Here is a 16,559-nt window from a genome sequence, read left to right on the forward strand (position 1 = left end):
CTGCCTCGTCGGCTCCTCCTCACACACCTCGTCACCCGGCCAGCAGCGAATGGATGGAGCTGGCTCTCTGCCGCTCTGCTCAGCGTTCCACCTCTATGGACGCTGTGCGGCAACGTCACTGGGGACGTCACTGACTGGGAGACCCCGGCCTGGCGAGTGCATAGTAGTATAGTACTGGCAGAAAAAAATGAATAAATAAATAAAATACACAGTATGGCTGGGCGCCCTTAGCGACCCAGCACCCGGGGGCACATGTCCTACCCCGCCCACCCCAAGCTACGCCTCTTCCTCCCACCCTGCTCACTCCATCTTCCCAAGATTGCCTCTGACCCCTCCCCTCTCACCCTGCTCACTCCATCTTCCCAAGATTGCCTCTGACCCCTCTCACCTTGCTCACTCCATCTTCGCAAACACTAGTGCACATGACAGGTGGGGCCCCATGCTCTGCCACTACTTGGGACCCCAAAACCAGCATGTAACACAATAGGGGAGTGCAGGTGAGCCCCAGAGCTGCCACCAACAGGAACTCTCCCCCACCACTCCTTCAACTTACCAAACACAAAAGCAATGCTCACTCCCAGACAGCACTCTGCCACTTAGTGTGCAGACTGCCAGTCAGCCAATAATAAGTGCAAATAAAATACACCTAGTCTGCAGTACTTAGTTAAGCAGAGGCTGAGCAATTCAGCCAATCATTGGAGAGGACTTCAGTTGCATATAGACAAGGGCTATATGACCAACAGGGGGAACAAGCGTGCAGGAAACAGGGGTGCTCGGATACACTTTTTAAAATCCTAATAGATTCGGATCCGGTACCCAGATATCCGGATCCGAATCGGATATCCGAATCCGAACTTTTGGGTATCCGAGAAGAATCGGATATGCGAACCCAATATCCGGTCAGATTCGGATATCTGGATTGAAAACCAGAAGAGGCCTTTAAAATGCTTCCAAAATGTTTGGGAAGGTAAAACTCACTCTCTCTCCTCAGCAGGTGAGGGGATGCCCTAACTGTTCATGGATCTTGTCTTCCAGGGATTTGTATGGCGTCAAAAGCAAGCTCACATGCATTGGCCAGGAATCAAACCCAGGTCAACTGCTTGGAAGGCAGCTATGCTCACCACTATACTAGAGATGTCCCAAACGGATCCCCGGCGAACGGTTCTAGGCGAACTTCGGGTGGTTCGCCTTCGCCGGCGAAGGTGAACTTTCCCGGAAGTTCGATTCACCCCATAATGCACTATGAGGGTCAACTTTGACACTCTACATCACAGTCAGCAGGCACATTGTAGCCAATCTGGCTACACTCAGCCCTGGAGCCCCACCCCCCTTATGTAAGGCAGGCTCGCCGGCCATTACACTCACTCGTGTGCCTGCACATAGACAGACTAGGGGAAGCTGCTGCTGATTTTTTTCTCCTAAGGAAAGATTAGTTAGGCTCTTGGCTTCTTAGAATCCTCCTGGCTGAATCTTATTGCTTTAATAGCACCCCTCAACAGCTCTTTTCAGAGCTAATCCTGTTCTTGTGATCATTTTTTTTTCTGTGTGTGTCAAAGTGACACTTGTGTTGCATACACAGCCTTGCTAATTCATACTGTGTGTGTGCCACTGCCAGCAGCCCAGCACATTCAGTGACTACCTGTGTGTGTGACAGGGAGCTGCACATTGTACTACCCAGTACTGCATATACTTACTAGTACCTGTTGTGTTGAGTGAACCCACCTCACTGCATGTAACTACCTTTTGTGTTGAGTGAACCCACCTCACTGCATCTAACTACCTTTAGTGTTCAGTGAACCCACCTCACTGCATATACATACCTGTTGTGTTGCGTGAACTCACCTTACGGCATCTAACTACCTTTTGTGTTGAGTAAACCCACCTCACTGCATCTAACTAACTTTTGTGTTGAGTGAACCCACCTCACTGCATCTAACTACCTTTAGTGTTCAGTGAACCTACCTCACTGCATATACCTAGCTGTTGTGTTGAGTGAACCCACCTCACTGCATCTACCTACCTTTCGTGTTCAGTGAACCCACCTCACTGCATATACCTAGCTGTTGTGTTGAGTGAACCCACCTAACTGCATCTAACTACCTTTTGTGTTCAGTGAACCCACCTCACTGCATCTAACTACCTTTAGTGTTCAGTGAACCCACCTCACTGCATCTAACTACCTTTTGTGTTCAGTGAACTCACCTCACTGCATCTAACTACCTTTAGTGTTCAGTGAACCCACCTCACTGCATCTAACTACCTTTAGTGTTCAGTGAACCCACCTCACTGCATATACCTAGCTGTTGTTTTGAGTGAACCCACCTCACTGCATCTACCTACCTTTAGTGTTGAGTGAACCCACCTCACTGCATCTAACTACCTTTAGTGTTCAGTGAACCCACCTCACTGCATACACCTAGCTGTTGTGTTGAGTGAACCCATCTCACTGCATCTAACTACCTTTAGTGTTCAGTGAACCCACCTCACTGCATGTACCTAGCTTCCCCCCGAGATGGACAACATGGACAAAGCAGGTAGAGGAAGAGGTAGAGGCAGACCCAGAGGAAGGCCACCTGGCAGGTCTGTGCCAGGTTGTGTTGATGTGATTTAGTGGGGCCCTGGCCCAAAGTACAGTGCTCAGAAGAAGGCACGTGTCATCACTTCCCAAGATTGTCAGGACGTGCTTGACTATTTAACACAGAACACCTCATCTCCCACAGCCACCAGCGCTACTACAAGCACCACATCCTCTGCATTTGACATTTCGCGGGAGTTATTTGGTGTGAACATCACTGATTCACAGCCAATACATCTACAACAAGATAAAGGCACTAAGCAAGTTATACCACCTCATACATCTGAGTTAGGTGGCGATAGTATGGACGTAACATATGAGGAGGGGGATGATGAAGCACCTGATGTTGGTGCAGTTGTTGAGGTGTCTGAGGAAAGCGAAGCTGGGCAGGAGGATTATGATGACGATTATACGGATGCCATGTATGTTTCCAATGGAGGAGATGACCAGGGGGGACAGTTCAGAGGGGGAGTCAGAGAGGAATAGGATGAGACGAGTCCATGAAAGAAGCAGAGGGAGCTCGTCTTCAGAAACAACTGGGGGCAGTGTCCGGTTCCATGTATCGCCAGCTATGGAAAGCCAGCTAACATGCCCTTCAACGTCAGCTGCTGATGCCACCGTAGCACCATCACCCCAGGGGGGCTCAGCGGTTTGGAAATTTTTTAACGTGTGTACCTCAGATTGGAACAAAGCCATCTGTTCTCTCTGCCTCCAAAAATTGAGCCGTGGAAAGGCCAACACTCACGTAGGGACAAGTGCCTTACGAAGGCACCTGGAGAAAAGGCACAAACAGCTATGGCAAGAAAGCAGCACCCAAAAGACAAGCCACCCTCCTTCTCCTCTTCCTCCTTCAGGTGCTTCATCTTCAGCTGCTTTCTCCCTTGCACCTTCACAGCCACCCTCCTCCACACCGACTCTGCCCTTGAGCGGTTCCTGCTCCTATGCCCACAGCAGTAGCCAGGTGTCCGTGAAGGAAGTCTTTGAGTGGAAGAAGCCAATTTCTGCCAGTCACCCTCTTGCCCGGCGTCTGACAGCTGGTGTGGCGGAACTATTAGCTTGCCAGCTATTACCATATAAGCTGGTGGAGTCAGAGGCTTTCCGTAAATTTGTGGCCATTGGGACACCGCATTGGGACAGCTGGTGTGGCGGAACTATTAGCTCGCCAGCTATTACCATAGAAGCTGGTGGAGTCAGAGGCTTTCCGTAAATTTGTGGCCATTGGGACACCGCAGTGGAAATAGCACAATCCTAGTCTGGGGTGTGAGGTCCGTAGTCACAACACCCTGGAACTAGTCTGGAGCATAACATAAATGATAATACAATTCCCTAGTCTTGGGTGTGAGTTCCGTGATCATCAACACCCTGGAACTAGTCTGGAGTATAACATAGATGATAATACAATTCCCTAGTCTTGGGTGTGAGTTCCGTGATCATCAACACCCTGGAACTAGTCTGGAACATAACATAAATGATAATACAATTCCCTGGTCTTGGGTGTGAGTTCCGTGATCATCAACTCCCTGGAACTAGTCTGGAATATAACATAAAGACAATACAGTTTCCTAGTCTTGGGTGTGAGGGCCTTGATCTCAACACCCTGGAACTGGTCTAACAAATAATAATAACAGTACAAGGAAATCTGGCTCAGTGTGAATTCCCAGGTCCACCTGGTTCAAACACACTGTAAGGATCTGACTATGGTCTGAATGCTTCCACAAAGTGTTTGCAATGGCAGACAACCAGCAACTGACAAGCAGCAGAATATATAGTAGCTGAACTCTGCTGCCCCGCCTGAACCATTCAGCCAATCATGAGTCCTGCAGGAATCAGCTGATCTTCCTGATCAGCTGACACTTCCCCTGCTGGTATAAAGGTCCTGACTTCTGGCCCGCGCGCGCGTAGCTCTCCATCCATCTATGTGGACTAACAGACCCAGCCACTCCAAAGGCACGCTGCTGCGTACAAACCGCCACCTTGGACGCGGAAACAGCCGCTTTGCTGTTAGAACATGCGGCGGCTTTTCCGCGTTCTGCCCTACTACCAGACGCGTGCCTACGCGTGCAAACCGCCGCGTTGGACGCGGAATCAGCCGCCTTGCTTTCAACACACGCGGCGGTTTTTCCGCGTTTTCTCACAACATTGGCTTAAGACTTTACCAAATCCAATGCTCCAATATGGGGAAGCTTCTCTGTTTGCTTTTTGCTTTTTTTTTTTTTTTTAAGTGTGGTGTCCCAGTTCACTCATCTCTTCACCTACAAGAAAGGCCCAGGAGTAGTCTTAGCTACCATAATATCTGTGTTACGGCAGGGCCCTTATTACACTTTCTCTTACAGGGCTATGGGAACCGTTTTGCCCATGCTATAAAGCGAGGTGCAAAAATGAAATCATGCCTAGTAGAGGATGGTTTCGATCCATCAACCTCTGGGTTATGGGCCCAGCATGCTTCCGCTGCACCACTCTGCTTACGTTTGTATACAACCTTCAACTTTAGGAAGGGTACATTAGTTGAAATAGTTACACTACTATCTATGTTACAGAAAGGCTATAATGACACTTTCTCTTATGGGGCTATGGCCACCGATTGGCCCGTGTGGGAAAGCAAGGTGTAAAAACCAAAGCACACGTAGCAGAGGATGGTTTCGATCCATCAACCTCTGGGTTATGGGCATAGCACGCTTCCACTGAGCCACTCTGCTGCTGTACAGCAGATGCTTTGTTGTAGTAAAAAGTGAGTGAGACCGCTTAGCTGTACGGAAAAATGGGCACTCCTTTGCCTACTTCTTTCTGGCTTTTGTCATCATGAAAGGATCATAGAAATATATGTTGACATTTTATATATACAGGTTTTGTTTAAATTGGCGTTAAACTTCTTGGAGCAGACTTTTTTCCTCCCTCCCTGCCCAATTAGTCAATTCGGATTTCAAAAAATATCCGAATTGCTATTCGGATAGTGGAAAAATTCCGGTAGTTCGGAAATCCGAAATCTGGATGAGCATCACTGGCAGGAAACTCCCCCTCATCTTCCTGAACAGCACAAAACTGAAAATGAGCACATCCCTCCTTGTTTGCTACCACTTTAACTCATATACTGTCCTTGACTTGTAATATCTGTATTGTCTGTCCTTGAACCATATTTTCTGTGTCCACCAAAAAACTGACAAGTCAGATTTCTGTAAGTGCAAACTTATTTGGCCAAATACAATTGATTCAGATTCTGATCTGACTTTAATGATCACTAAAAAGAAATTCTAACTCATCAGTTATAATATTTCCATATTCCAGATTAGCTATGAAACCAGTCCTCTCTCAAGAGATACCATCCGTTACAAATCCCTATTTACCACCGCACAGAATGATCATCTGAGATTTGAAGCCATTGTTTACTCCCTGAAACAGTTTCATTGGAACTGGGTTGGAATCATTATACGGATCGATGACAACACGGAACAGGAACTGCGAGAACTGACCAAGGAGTTGACCAGGAATGAGATCTGCATTGAATTTGTCTACAAACTAAACAGTATTGATACAAACTCTCGGGTTAACTTTAAACAAACACTTGAGAATGAGAAATATACTGCTAAGGTGGTAATAATCTGTGGGAAATCTGAGGTCGATTTTACATTTACTGCTTTAAGAACAGCGAGCACATATAACATAACATATATCCTCCATGAAATATTTTTAGAATCAGAAACGGGAATTGTAGAGGTGTTTAACTGTAGTTTGATTTATTCAACAATGGAGAGAGAAATTCCTGACCTAAAAATGTTTTTCCGGAAAGTAAATCGATGCACTCATCCTGAAGACCCGATACTTCTAGACATCTTTATGTCTTATTTTCGATCTATTGACAAGAATGAAAAACATTCATTTCAGAAAGTATTTGACATTAATAAGGAAAACTACCATTACTGTATATCCCCATTAGACACTGAACTGTTTGATATTAATTATAATTATGCAAGTTTCTTCTCTATAACCCTTGCAGTGGTTTCTATGGCCCATGCCTTGCATGAAATGCAGAAACTGGGGAGATCCAGAGATCGTAGATATAAAGCTCAGGTAAGAATCAGAACTGTGATAGTTATTCAAATTTATTCTCAAGGGATGGTGAAGATTGCTGTATCTCAAATCCGACAAAATTCCTGAATTTTGCATGATGTTACACCGAATGAAAAATTTCTCAGATTCCAAAAATGCATTGCAAATTTGCTAAATGGTACTTAAAGAGACACTGAATGGAAACAAAAATTATGTTATAATGAATTAGTAGCAAAGAAAATATGCTCATATTTTTATTTTCAGTTATATAGTGTTTTTTATAACATTGCATCATTCCCTAATACTTGCAGTTTACACACTACTCAGCATTCTACATGATTTTACAGAGCATGCTAGTGAACTTTTGAACTGTCCTCTGCAGAGAAAAAGAAAATACAGTGACTGACAGTTGAGATAACAAGCTTCAGAAGACTTTGAAAGTTGTGGATCTAAATGGCTCTTTTGCATGGATAACAACTGGAGTTTCTTAACTCTTCCTCTACTGGAAACAATATTAGACTTATGTCTCTGCTCCTAATGTTATATTTCTTAGCTGTACTACACATACAAATCATTATATCATTTTTGTTTTTCGCTTCAGTGTCTTTTTAATGTAAATACATGTGTGCATTAACCATAAGATTAGTTATAGTTAGTGAGAATTTGTGAAAACAAGGTTACAATTTCATTTCAAATTTTTATAGAATTTTCTCATTCATATTCCTTGAGAAAAAGACATACTGTATTCTCTATTGATGCAAAAAAGAAAAAAAAAAGTTGCATATGCACTAATGTAATTTCATGTTGCATTTGGAATTGACTTGTGGAAATTCTGTGAATTCCAACTTTCAACTCAAAATTGGGAAATTCCAATGTAAAAGTCAGAATTTAGAATCCTGCAAAATCCTTGCATTCATCCCTTTGCAGTCCCACTTTCTCACATTAAGTATGAATGACACCAAAAGTGGTATCTTTACACCTATTCAATTCCCATATTTAGTTCACAGGTTAACAATTTCAGTTAATCAACTGCTCTAGCACTTAAAGTGTAACTGTCAGGCATAAAATAAAAAAACAATCTATATATATAATAGAGTAAGTGCCTCAACCTTCAAGCAAGAAGAAGAAGTAGCGCCCTGCCCCCAGGGCTGGTCCAAGCAAGAAGAAGGGGCTGGTCCAAGCAAGAAGAAGAAGTAGTGTCATATCAAACCAAGGGCAAAGAGGGATAATTTGTATATTCAGTACCAGTGCATTGTGGGTAACCATAAATGTTCACTTATAGCTGAATTATTGCAGATTTGCTTCTGTTTTAAGAAGGAAAATTACACCAAGCTTTGCTTTTTCTTAGTAGAAGGGCTTTTTGGTCTCTTTTATCCTCCTATACATTTTTTAGTAGTTTGGGTCACCCTGAGCTGCTTGGTTACTCTGTTGTACTGGTCCAAGCCCTATCTCATACAGCCTTATCAATTCCTGCTATGTACTGATGAGATCCAAACGTCTGAAAACTGGTTGAGGCTGAAGGGCTAAGGGCTTTGTTTAGGTGTACCTGAAAAAACCTGTGATGTAGCAGATTCCAGGTGGAAGTATGGTGCTTTGGTCTGTACTGCCCATATGCATTGCTGACTAATGCAGCTCCCTGGCCTTTTGGCTAGGGATAGTGCAGAATTTTTATAACTCCAGTCGCAAGGCCGGGGCCAGCTTGCTAGCACCGGGGACTTTGGTTCCCGCCCCGGCTCCCTCTTGGGAGAACCACTCGGACCATGTGGACACGGTTGCCACATGGCCAGGCCCTTTGGGTAACCGCTGGGCAGGTTGGGGTCCTTCTATACTTCGGGTGTTGGAGGACCCAAGAAACCCCCTGCACCGAAGGCAAAGGCGGAAGGTTCCCTTCGGGGAACACCGGAAGGGTCCTGCTGTATTGTGGCGCCTGTGGCTGCCCATGCACGTTTTGTGGGGTGCGCTTTTTACGTGCATGGGCATAAAGGCCTTGCTTACCCGGGACTCCTGTTGCGTGCAACAGGAGCCAAGAAAGCAAAAAAAAACACAGGCTGTCACATGTGGGTTTGATATGACTGTGTAAAACTTAAAGCTATAGGCTTGCTTAACTTACCAAGGGTGAAAAGGAATAATTTGCATATTTAGTAGCGGTGCATTGTGGGTAATCACAAATGTTCACTTATAGCTGAATTATTGCAGTTTTTCTTCTGTTTTAAGAAGGCAAATTACACCAAGCTTTGATTTTATTAGTAGAAGGTCTTTTTGGTCCCTTTTATCCACCTATACATTCCGAGTGGTTTGGGTCACCCTGAGCTGCTTGGTTACTCTGTTGTACTGGTCCAAGCCCTATCTCATACAGCCGTATCAATCCTTGCCTTGTACAGATGAGGACCAAAAGTATGAATCAGACTGTCACATGTTGGTTTGATATGACTGTGTAAAATTTAAAGCTATAGGCTTGCTATACGCCAGTGGTTCTGGATGCTTGCTTGGCTTAATAAGGGTGAAAATGAATTGTTTGCATATTTAGTAGCAGTGCATTGTGGGTAACCACAAATGTTCACTTATAGCTGAATTATTGCAGATTTCCTTCTGTTTTAGAAAGGTAAATTACACCAATACAGTGGGTGGCATTGCAGGAAGTGATGACAGTGGAACACACGCTGGAACACGGAAGAGGTGAGGCATCCCGCCCGCTGCCTCTTACTAATAGTGGCGGCTGCTACTGTGCTTAAGCAGGAGGGGGAGCGCGCATGGGGGACCCAGGTGAGGGGGGGGGATATCTGCTGAGTTTAAGCAGGAGGGGGGGGTCCAACCCCCCTCCCCACCGCTTTGCCCAATACCCCCTTCCTGCCCTCTACCCTCTTATGCGGCGTATGCTACGCCGTGGGTCAGCTAGTTCTTTATATTTATCTGGTAAACCGGTAATAAGTATGCTAACCAGGCAATCCAAAAGTTAAAATCACTATTATTTTTCTTGTTGATAAAGGATCATTCCCCAGTTCACCTGACTCTTATTTGGTACACAAAAAAAATTTGGTATGCAAAAAGGAAGTTGCAGCTCATGCTGGGTTGTCCTTTTTTGCTTCTTTATTTCCCCGCAGGCTTAACTGATGCAGCCTGATTGGCTGAAACCTCTTTCCCTCCTGTTTTCCCCTCCAACACCTCTGAAGGGGTGCTCGGATACCACTTTTCAAAATCTGAATTGATCCGTGTAACGATTGGGTGCTGCAACTCAGACGTCTGATTATTTGTGAATTGCAGAATCACCAATAATACAGACGCTATACCTGATTATGTGGTGATCTGCAGTATCACCATTAATACTAGTATAGTTAGCTGAGAGTAAGGTGTGGTGTTTGGTGCAACAGTATAGACTTCTCCAGAGGAGCTGGAGGGTCTACCAACACAAAAAACAATACCTTTACCAGAGGAGCTGGCAAAGTACTAATAATGAAAGAATTAACGAAGTTTGGCTAAACCTTGCCAGAGGAGCTGGTAAGGTACTAACAGCACAAATGAGTGAATAGTTTAACTAGACCTTGCCAGAGGAGCTGGCAAGGTACTAACAGCACAAATGAGTGAATAGTTTAACTAGACCTTGCCAGAGGAGCTGGTAAGGTACTAACAGCACAAATGACGGAATAGTTTAACTAGTGCTTGCCAGAGGAGCTGGCAGGATACTAACAGCACAAATGAGTGAATAGTTTAAGTAGACCTTGCCAGAGGAGCTGGAAAAGTACTAACAGCACAAATGACTGAATAGTTTAACTAGACCTTGCCAGAGGAGCTGGCAAGGTACTATCAGTCACTGGAGCTATGCAAGTAAGTCTGAACCCCACCAGAGGGGCTGGTAGGTTCTAATAGCTAGAGCACCTCACCAATGGCAAGGGCCCACTGGTGAGTCGAGTAGTCAGACAGGCAAGGTTCGATAACAGGCAGGTAGAGATAGTACAAAATTGGCAGGCGAGAGAGTAGTTAATATCAGGCAGAGGTTCAGCAACTTAAGTCAGAAAGGCAGAGGTACAGAATCGTTTTAGCAATAGCAAGGTCAGAGAGTAGCCAGAATCATACACAGGTTATCAGAGTACAATGTAATAATAACTAACTATAGATAGATGTATATCGCAAACACTGCATATACATCTATCATCAACAGGAACCTCACTAGGTCTGAGCGCTAACACGAGTGTATTTGCAACAGCAGACCAGTTGCCAATGATCTGTGAAGGCTTAACCACCCTGGCGTTCTGATTAAATCGCCAGGGTGGCTGCGGGAGGGTTTTTTTTAGATTAAAAAAAAACTATTTCATGCAGCCAACTGAAAGTTGGCTGCATGAAAGCCCACTAGAGGGCGCTCCGGAGGCGATCTTCCGATCGCCTCCGGCGGCAAGAGATAACACGGAAGGCCGCAATGAGCGGCCCTCCGTGTTTCGCTTCCCTCGTCGCCATGGCGACGAGCGGAGTGACGTCATTGACGTCAGCCGACGTCTTGACGTCAGCCGCCTCCGATCCAGCCCTTAGCGCTGGCCGGAACTGTTTGTTCCGGCTACGCTGGGCTCGGGCGGCTGGGGGGACCCTCTTTCACCGCTGCACGTGGCGGATCGCCGTGCTGCAGCGGCGATCAGGCAGCACACGCGGCTGGCAAAGTGCCGGCTGCGTGTGCTGCTTTTTATTTGGTGCAAATCGGCCCAGCAGGGCCTGAGCTGCAGCCTCTGGCGGTGTTGGACGAGCTGAGCTCGTCCAGACCGCTCAGCAGGTTAAGAAGCCGAGGAGAGCCCAGCGCCATGCCCCCTAGCAATCAGCCAATCCGAGCGGCGCGAGTCACTCCTGACAGCAGCCGACCGGTAGGTTAGCTGACGTGCCTTCTTCCAGCGTAAAGGTCCTGTCTCCGTGCGCGCCCGCGCGATACAGAAACCCTATGAGCAAGAGACATTGCCATTCCCGGCGTGCTTGACGCCACCGGGACGGATAAGGCCTGTGAACAGGGAACAAACGCGGCTGCGGGCATAGCCTGCGTGTCGGCAGCCGCCATAGTTTCAGACGTTACAGTACCCCCCCTCTAGACGTGGACTCCGGACACAAACCACCTGGTCTATCAGGGTGCAATCTATGAAACTCCTTCCTGAGTTCTTCTGCATGCATGCGAGAAAGTGGTATCCACGATCTCTCCTCTGCACCATACCCTCTCCAGTGGACTAGGTACTGTATGGAGTTACGCACCACCCGAGAATCCAAGATCTGCTCCATCTCATACTCTGCTTCTCCATCAATCACCATGGGGGTTTGAGAGGAATCCACATGCACAGCAGGCTTCGTAAGAGATACATGAAACATTCTACCACCTCTGAAGCTGGGTGGGAGCGAGACAACAAAGGTAACATTGTTGACCCTTTTGGTCACAGGGTATGGCCCTATGAATTTGGGACCCAATTTAGCAGAGGGTTGCTTTAGGTCCAAGTGTCGAGTAGAAACCCACACTAAATCTCCTGGGAGAAAATTCCACTCCACAGAACGTTTCCTATCCGCCTGTTTTTTCTGGGTAGAAAAAGCCTTTTTCAAATTCTCTTTGACTTTTCCCCAGGTCTCTTTTAATGTCCCTTGCCACTCCTCCAAGGCCGGGAAAGGTGATGACACCACCGGCAGCGGAGAGAACTTCGGTGATCTCCCCGTTACTACTTAAAAAGGGGAGAATCCCGAGGAGGCACATTTCAAATTATTATGGGCAAATTCTGCAAAAGGCAAGAATTTGATCCAATCCATCTAAGCATCAGCCACGTAACATCTAAGGAACTGCTCTAAAGATTGGTTGACCCTTTCGGTCTGCCCGTTAGTATGTGGGTGGTAGCTGGAGGAAAACGATAGGTTCATTCCTATATGACGACAGAAGGCCTTCCAAAACCTGGACACGAACTGGACTCCCCTATATGACACCACATTTTCCGGAATTCCATGTGGTCTGAAAATGTGACGGATGAAGAGCCATGCCAACTCTTGTGCAGTGGGGAGTCCATCCAATGGAATAAAGTGGGCCATCTTACTGAACAACAAAACAAGGGAACCAATTTCTCACAATGCTGCATAATTTATTGATTCAATATACAAACCCCGCAATAAACAACCCCTACCCCCCTAAAAACAATGCCTATATTGGATTGGAGCGCTCCCCATTCACACCAACACATGCACATGCAAATATTTGCCTGGTCAGCACTAACAATGCTCAGTTTGAATAGCAATTCAAGATCTATCTAGTTTTTTTTGCAACATTGCATTTATCAATGGAATTCTGTTTGAGATCTAATCAGTTTAATTTCCGCATCACAGTTCCATATATTGCTTTAATCTTCCAAGGAAATACTAATGTCCATGGACTACACCTTCCTCTACAATGGGCTGCACTCCCACAGCATGGTCAGTGCTCCCTTGAGCTTTCTTAATCATGCATAGTCCTTATATGATGCTTATTCCAATGCTGCTCAGCAGCACTCACCCCCTCATGTCACGTCTCGTCTCTTATAAGAGAGTAGGGGCTTTATAGGCCCCAAACCAGTGGGAATGTACCCGTGCGGAAAGTGTACCTACTGTAAATTGGTTCATAAAACAAAAAAGTTTGAAAATGCAGCAGGAGACAAACAATATGATATAAGAACTTATATTAACTGCAATACAGTGGGAGCTGTATACATGATAACGTGCCCGTGCGGCCTCAAATACATTGGCAAGACAGGTAGATTACTAAAAAACGCATAGGGGAACACATAGCCAACATAAAAGGTGTAGATGAAGATAGCCCCCTGGGAACTCACTTTGCTGTGTTCCACAATAGTGATCCGAGTCTATTGAGATTTAAAGGCATAGTGAAACCCAAACAGAGCCTAAGAGGGGGTGATTATGATAGGTTGCTATACCAGGTAGAAAGTAGGTGGATATATACCCTAGGCACATTATACCCTGGAGCAGTGGTGCTCAGCAGAGCTCGAATATTCGAGTAGCTCGAATATTTGAGCTCTTTTTCAGCTATTCGAGATCGGTATTCGAGCTCCGAATAGCTGGAGCTATTCGAATGGGCTATTCGAGTACACTCGAATAGCCCATTCACTATTCGAGCTATTCGAGCAAAACGGCGCTATTCGAGCTCGGTACCGAGCTCGAATAGCGTCATAGCCCAGATTGATGTCCTTAGAGCCAATCAGAGGGCTCCCAGGCCCTCTGACGGCAGCCAATCACAGAGGGGGACCCTGGCCAGCCCCTACCCTATAAATAGCGGCCGCCATGTTACGTTTCTCCGTCCTTGCCTGAGACTTGCATAGAGAGAGAGTTGCTCCTTTGTGCTTTGGCTTAGCAAGAGTTCTATTGTGGTCATTTACCTAGCGTTTTTGCTCACATACACCTCCTATACACACCTATATTGTTGTTAGTTAGATAGACCTTGTATTTTAGTTATTAGCTTTTGTGTTACATAGACAGAGACAGCTGCTGCAAGCTTACAGCTTTAGGCCTCAGGGCCTGCCTGTGTGGGCAGCTGTCCTCCTGTCCTCTGTTTATTTCTCTCTATTCTATACCAGTATTTCTGCTGTCCTTTACTACTGATTGTATTAGTATTGTAGTTATATACTGTAACTGTACTAGGACACTCACTGTCACTGTTCATAGGCTACTAGCTGCTCCTGCGTGTGTGCACTCACTGTCTGTGTACACACTACACACACTCTATTTCCTTCTGATAACTGATTGATTATTGTAATTGATTATTGTAATTAGTTAGTTGTACTTACTGTTACTACTTACTCTTACTGTACTAGGAGTCTAGGACACTCAGTCACTGTTCATAGGCTACTAGCTCCTGCGTGTGTGCACTCACTGTCTGTGTACACACTACACACACTCTATTTCCTTCTGATTATTGATTGATTATTGTAATTAGTTAGTTGTACTTACTGTTACTACTTACTCTTACTGTACTAGGAGTCTAGGACACTCAGTCACTGTTCATAGGCTACTAGCTCCTGCGTGTGTGCACTCACTGTCTGTGTACACACACTACACACAGTCACACACTCTATTTCCTTCTGATAACTGATTGATTATTGTAATTAGTTAGTTGTTTGTACTTACTGTTACTACTTACTCTTACTGTACTAGGAGTCTAGGACACTCAGTCACTGTTCATAGGCTACTAGCTCCTGCGTGTGTGCACTCACTGTCTGTGTACACACACTACACACAGTCACACACTCTATTTCCTTCTGATAACTGATTGATTATTGTAATTAGTTAGTTGTTTGTACTTACAGTTACTACTTACTCTTACTGTACTAGGAGTCTAGGACACTCAGTCACTGTTCATAGGCTACTAGCTCCTGCGTGTGTGCACTCACTGTCTGTGTACACACACTACACACACTCTATTTCCTTCTGATAACTGATTGCTTATTGTAATTAGTTAGTTGTACTTACTGTTACTACTTACTCTTACTGTACTAGGAGTCTAGGACACTCAGTCACTGTTCATAGGCTACTAGCTCCTGCGTGTGTGCACTCACTGTCTGTGTACACACACTACACACACTCTATTTCTTTCTGATAACTGATTGATTATTGTAATTAGTTAGTTGTTTGTACTTACTGTTACTACTTACTTACTTACTGTACTAGGGACACTCACTCAGTCACTGTTCATAGGCTAGCTCCTGCGTGTGTTTGCGCGTGCGTGCACTCACTGTCTGTAGTGTACACACACTAAATTTACTTGTGATTACTACTGATTATTGTAACTGCTAGTTGTACTTCCTGACTGTTACTACTTACTTACTGTACTAGGGACACTCACTCAGTCACCTCACCCACCAACCCACTCCATTAAAGTACCCCACTTTTCACCCGCCCTTTTAAAAAACTTTTGTCTATACGCCCAAAACATCGAAGATGTCTGGAAGTGGCAGCCAGCGCGGTTTGGGCAAGGGGAAGGGCAGCAAGGGAATCAGGAGGAGAGGGAGCAGCATTGTGGCAGGCCGCGGCCGCGCCACCATGCACAGTTCCGCAGCAGCAGCGTCAGTGGCTAACATTCCTCCCATAGCCACTGGCCGTGGACGCCTTGGGCGCCGCCCAGCAGGAGCATCTGCAACTCACGCTGCAGAGACACAGCAGCAGCAGCGTGTAGCACCTGCTCCGATTTTCCTCCAGCCGGGTCGGAAACGTCCCATTGAGGAAAAGGATGCAGACACTGTGGTGCAACTGATGACGGAGGATGAGCAGCCCGCCATCAGCTCTGCATCCGAGGCCTCCACCCTCACCACCACCACCACCACCCCTGTTCGCAGCAGCCGCCCAGCAGGGCCTGGGGAGGAGGCCAGTTCACCGTCAGTCGCCGACCTGTCATTCAGCACTCTTTTGACCCCAGGCATGATGAGTCAATTGTCTGCTGTTGTTGGCGATTTGGAGGAGGAGATGCTGATGGGCACTTTGGGGGATGAGGGATTGGACAGCAAGACTGTGGCGACAGTCAAGCAGCCCATCCATGCATCAGGAGAGGAGTTTGGGGGGTCATCATCCCAGCAGGACATGTTTCAGGAGGGGGAGGATGATGATGACCCGGTGACAGACAGAGACTGGGTGCCACCACCTCCAGGGGATGTCGTCCTCAGCAGCTCTGAGGAGGAGGAGGAGGATGCGCTTGTGGGCCTTGCAAGGAGGCGCATCATTGCAAGCATTGGCAGCAGTAGGCAGGTCCCACAGCCTGCTGGTGTCTCAGGCTCAGCAGCAGCAGCAGCAGCATCTGCCAGTACCACCACCAGCCGCACCCAAGCCCCCCCCCCCCCCCCCCCAACCACCACAGGGAGACAGGCAGCAGCGCTTCCATGCCGTAGGGGGATGTTTCTGTCACCAATCTGGCGATATTTCACCATGCCCACTGTGTACAGCAAGTACGCCACTTGCAAAC

General features: G+C 46.3%; 1 protein-coding gene across 1 annotated transcript in view; it reads left to right on the top strand.

Moving 5' to 3' along the window:
• The first annotated feature begins 2,878 nt into the window (after nt 1-2,878).
• The window catches only part of LOC137547015 (vomeronasal type-2 receptor 26-like), a 46,574-nt gene continuing 32,893 nt past the window's right edge, over nt 2,879-16,559 (top strand). The window contains exons 1-2 of the mRNA XM_068270541.1: nt 2,879-2,884; nt 5,858-6,640. Coding sequence (XP_068126642.1) covers nt 2,879-2,884; nt 5,858-6,640 — 789 coding nt within the window. The remainder of the gene's footprint in view (nt 2,885-5,857; nt 6,641-16,559) is intronic.

Source organism: Hyperolius riggenbachi, chromosome 1 (assembly GCF_040937935.1).
Source record: "Hyperolius riggenbachi isolate aHypRig1 chromosome 1, aHypRig1.pri, whole genome shotgun sequence".
NCBI classification, from domain to species: Eukaryota; Metazoa; Chordata; class Amphibia; order Anura; family Hyperoliidae; genus Hyperolius; species Hyperolius riggenbachi.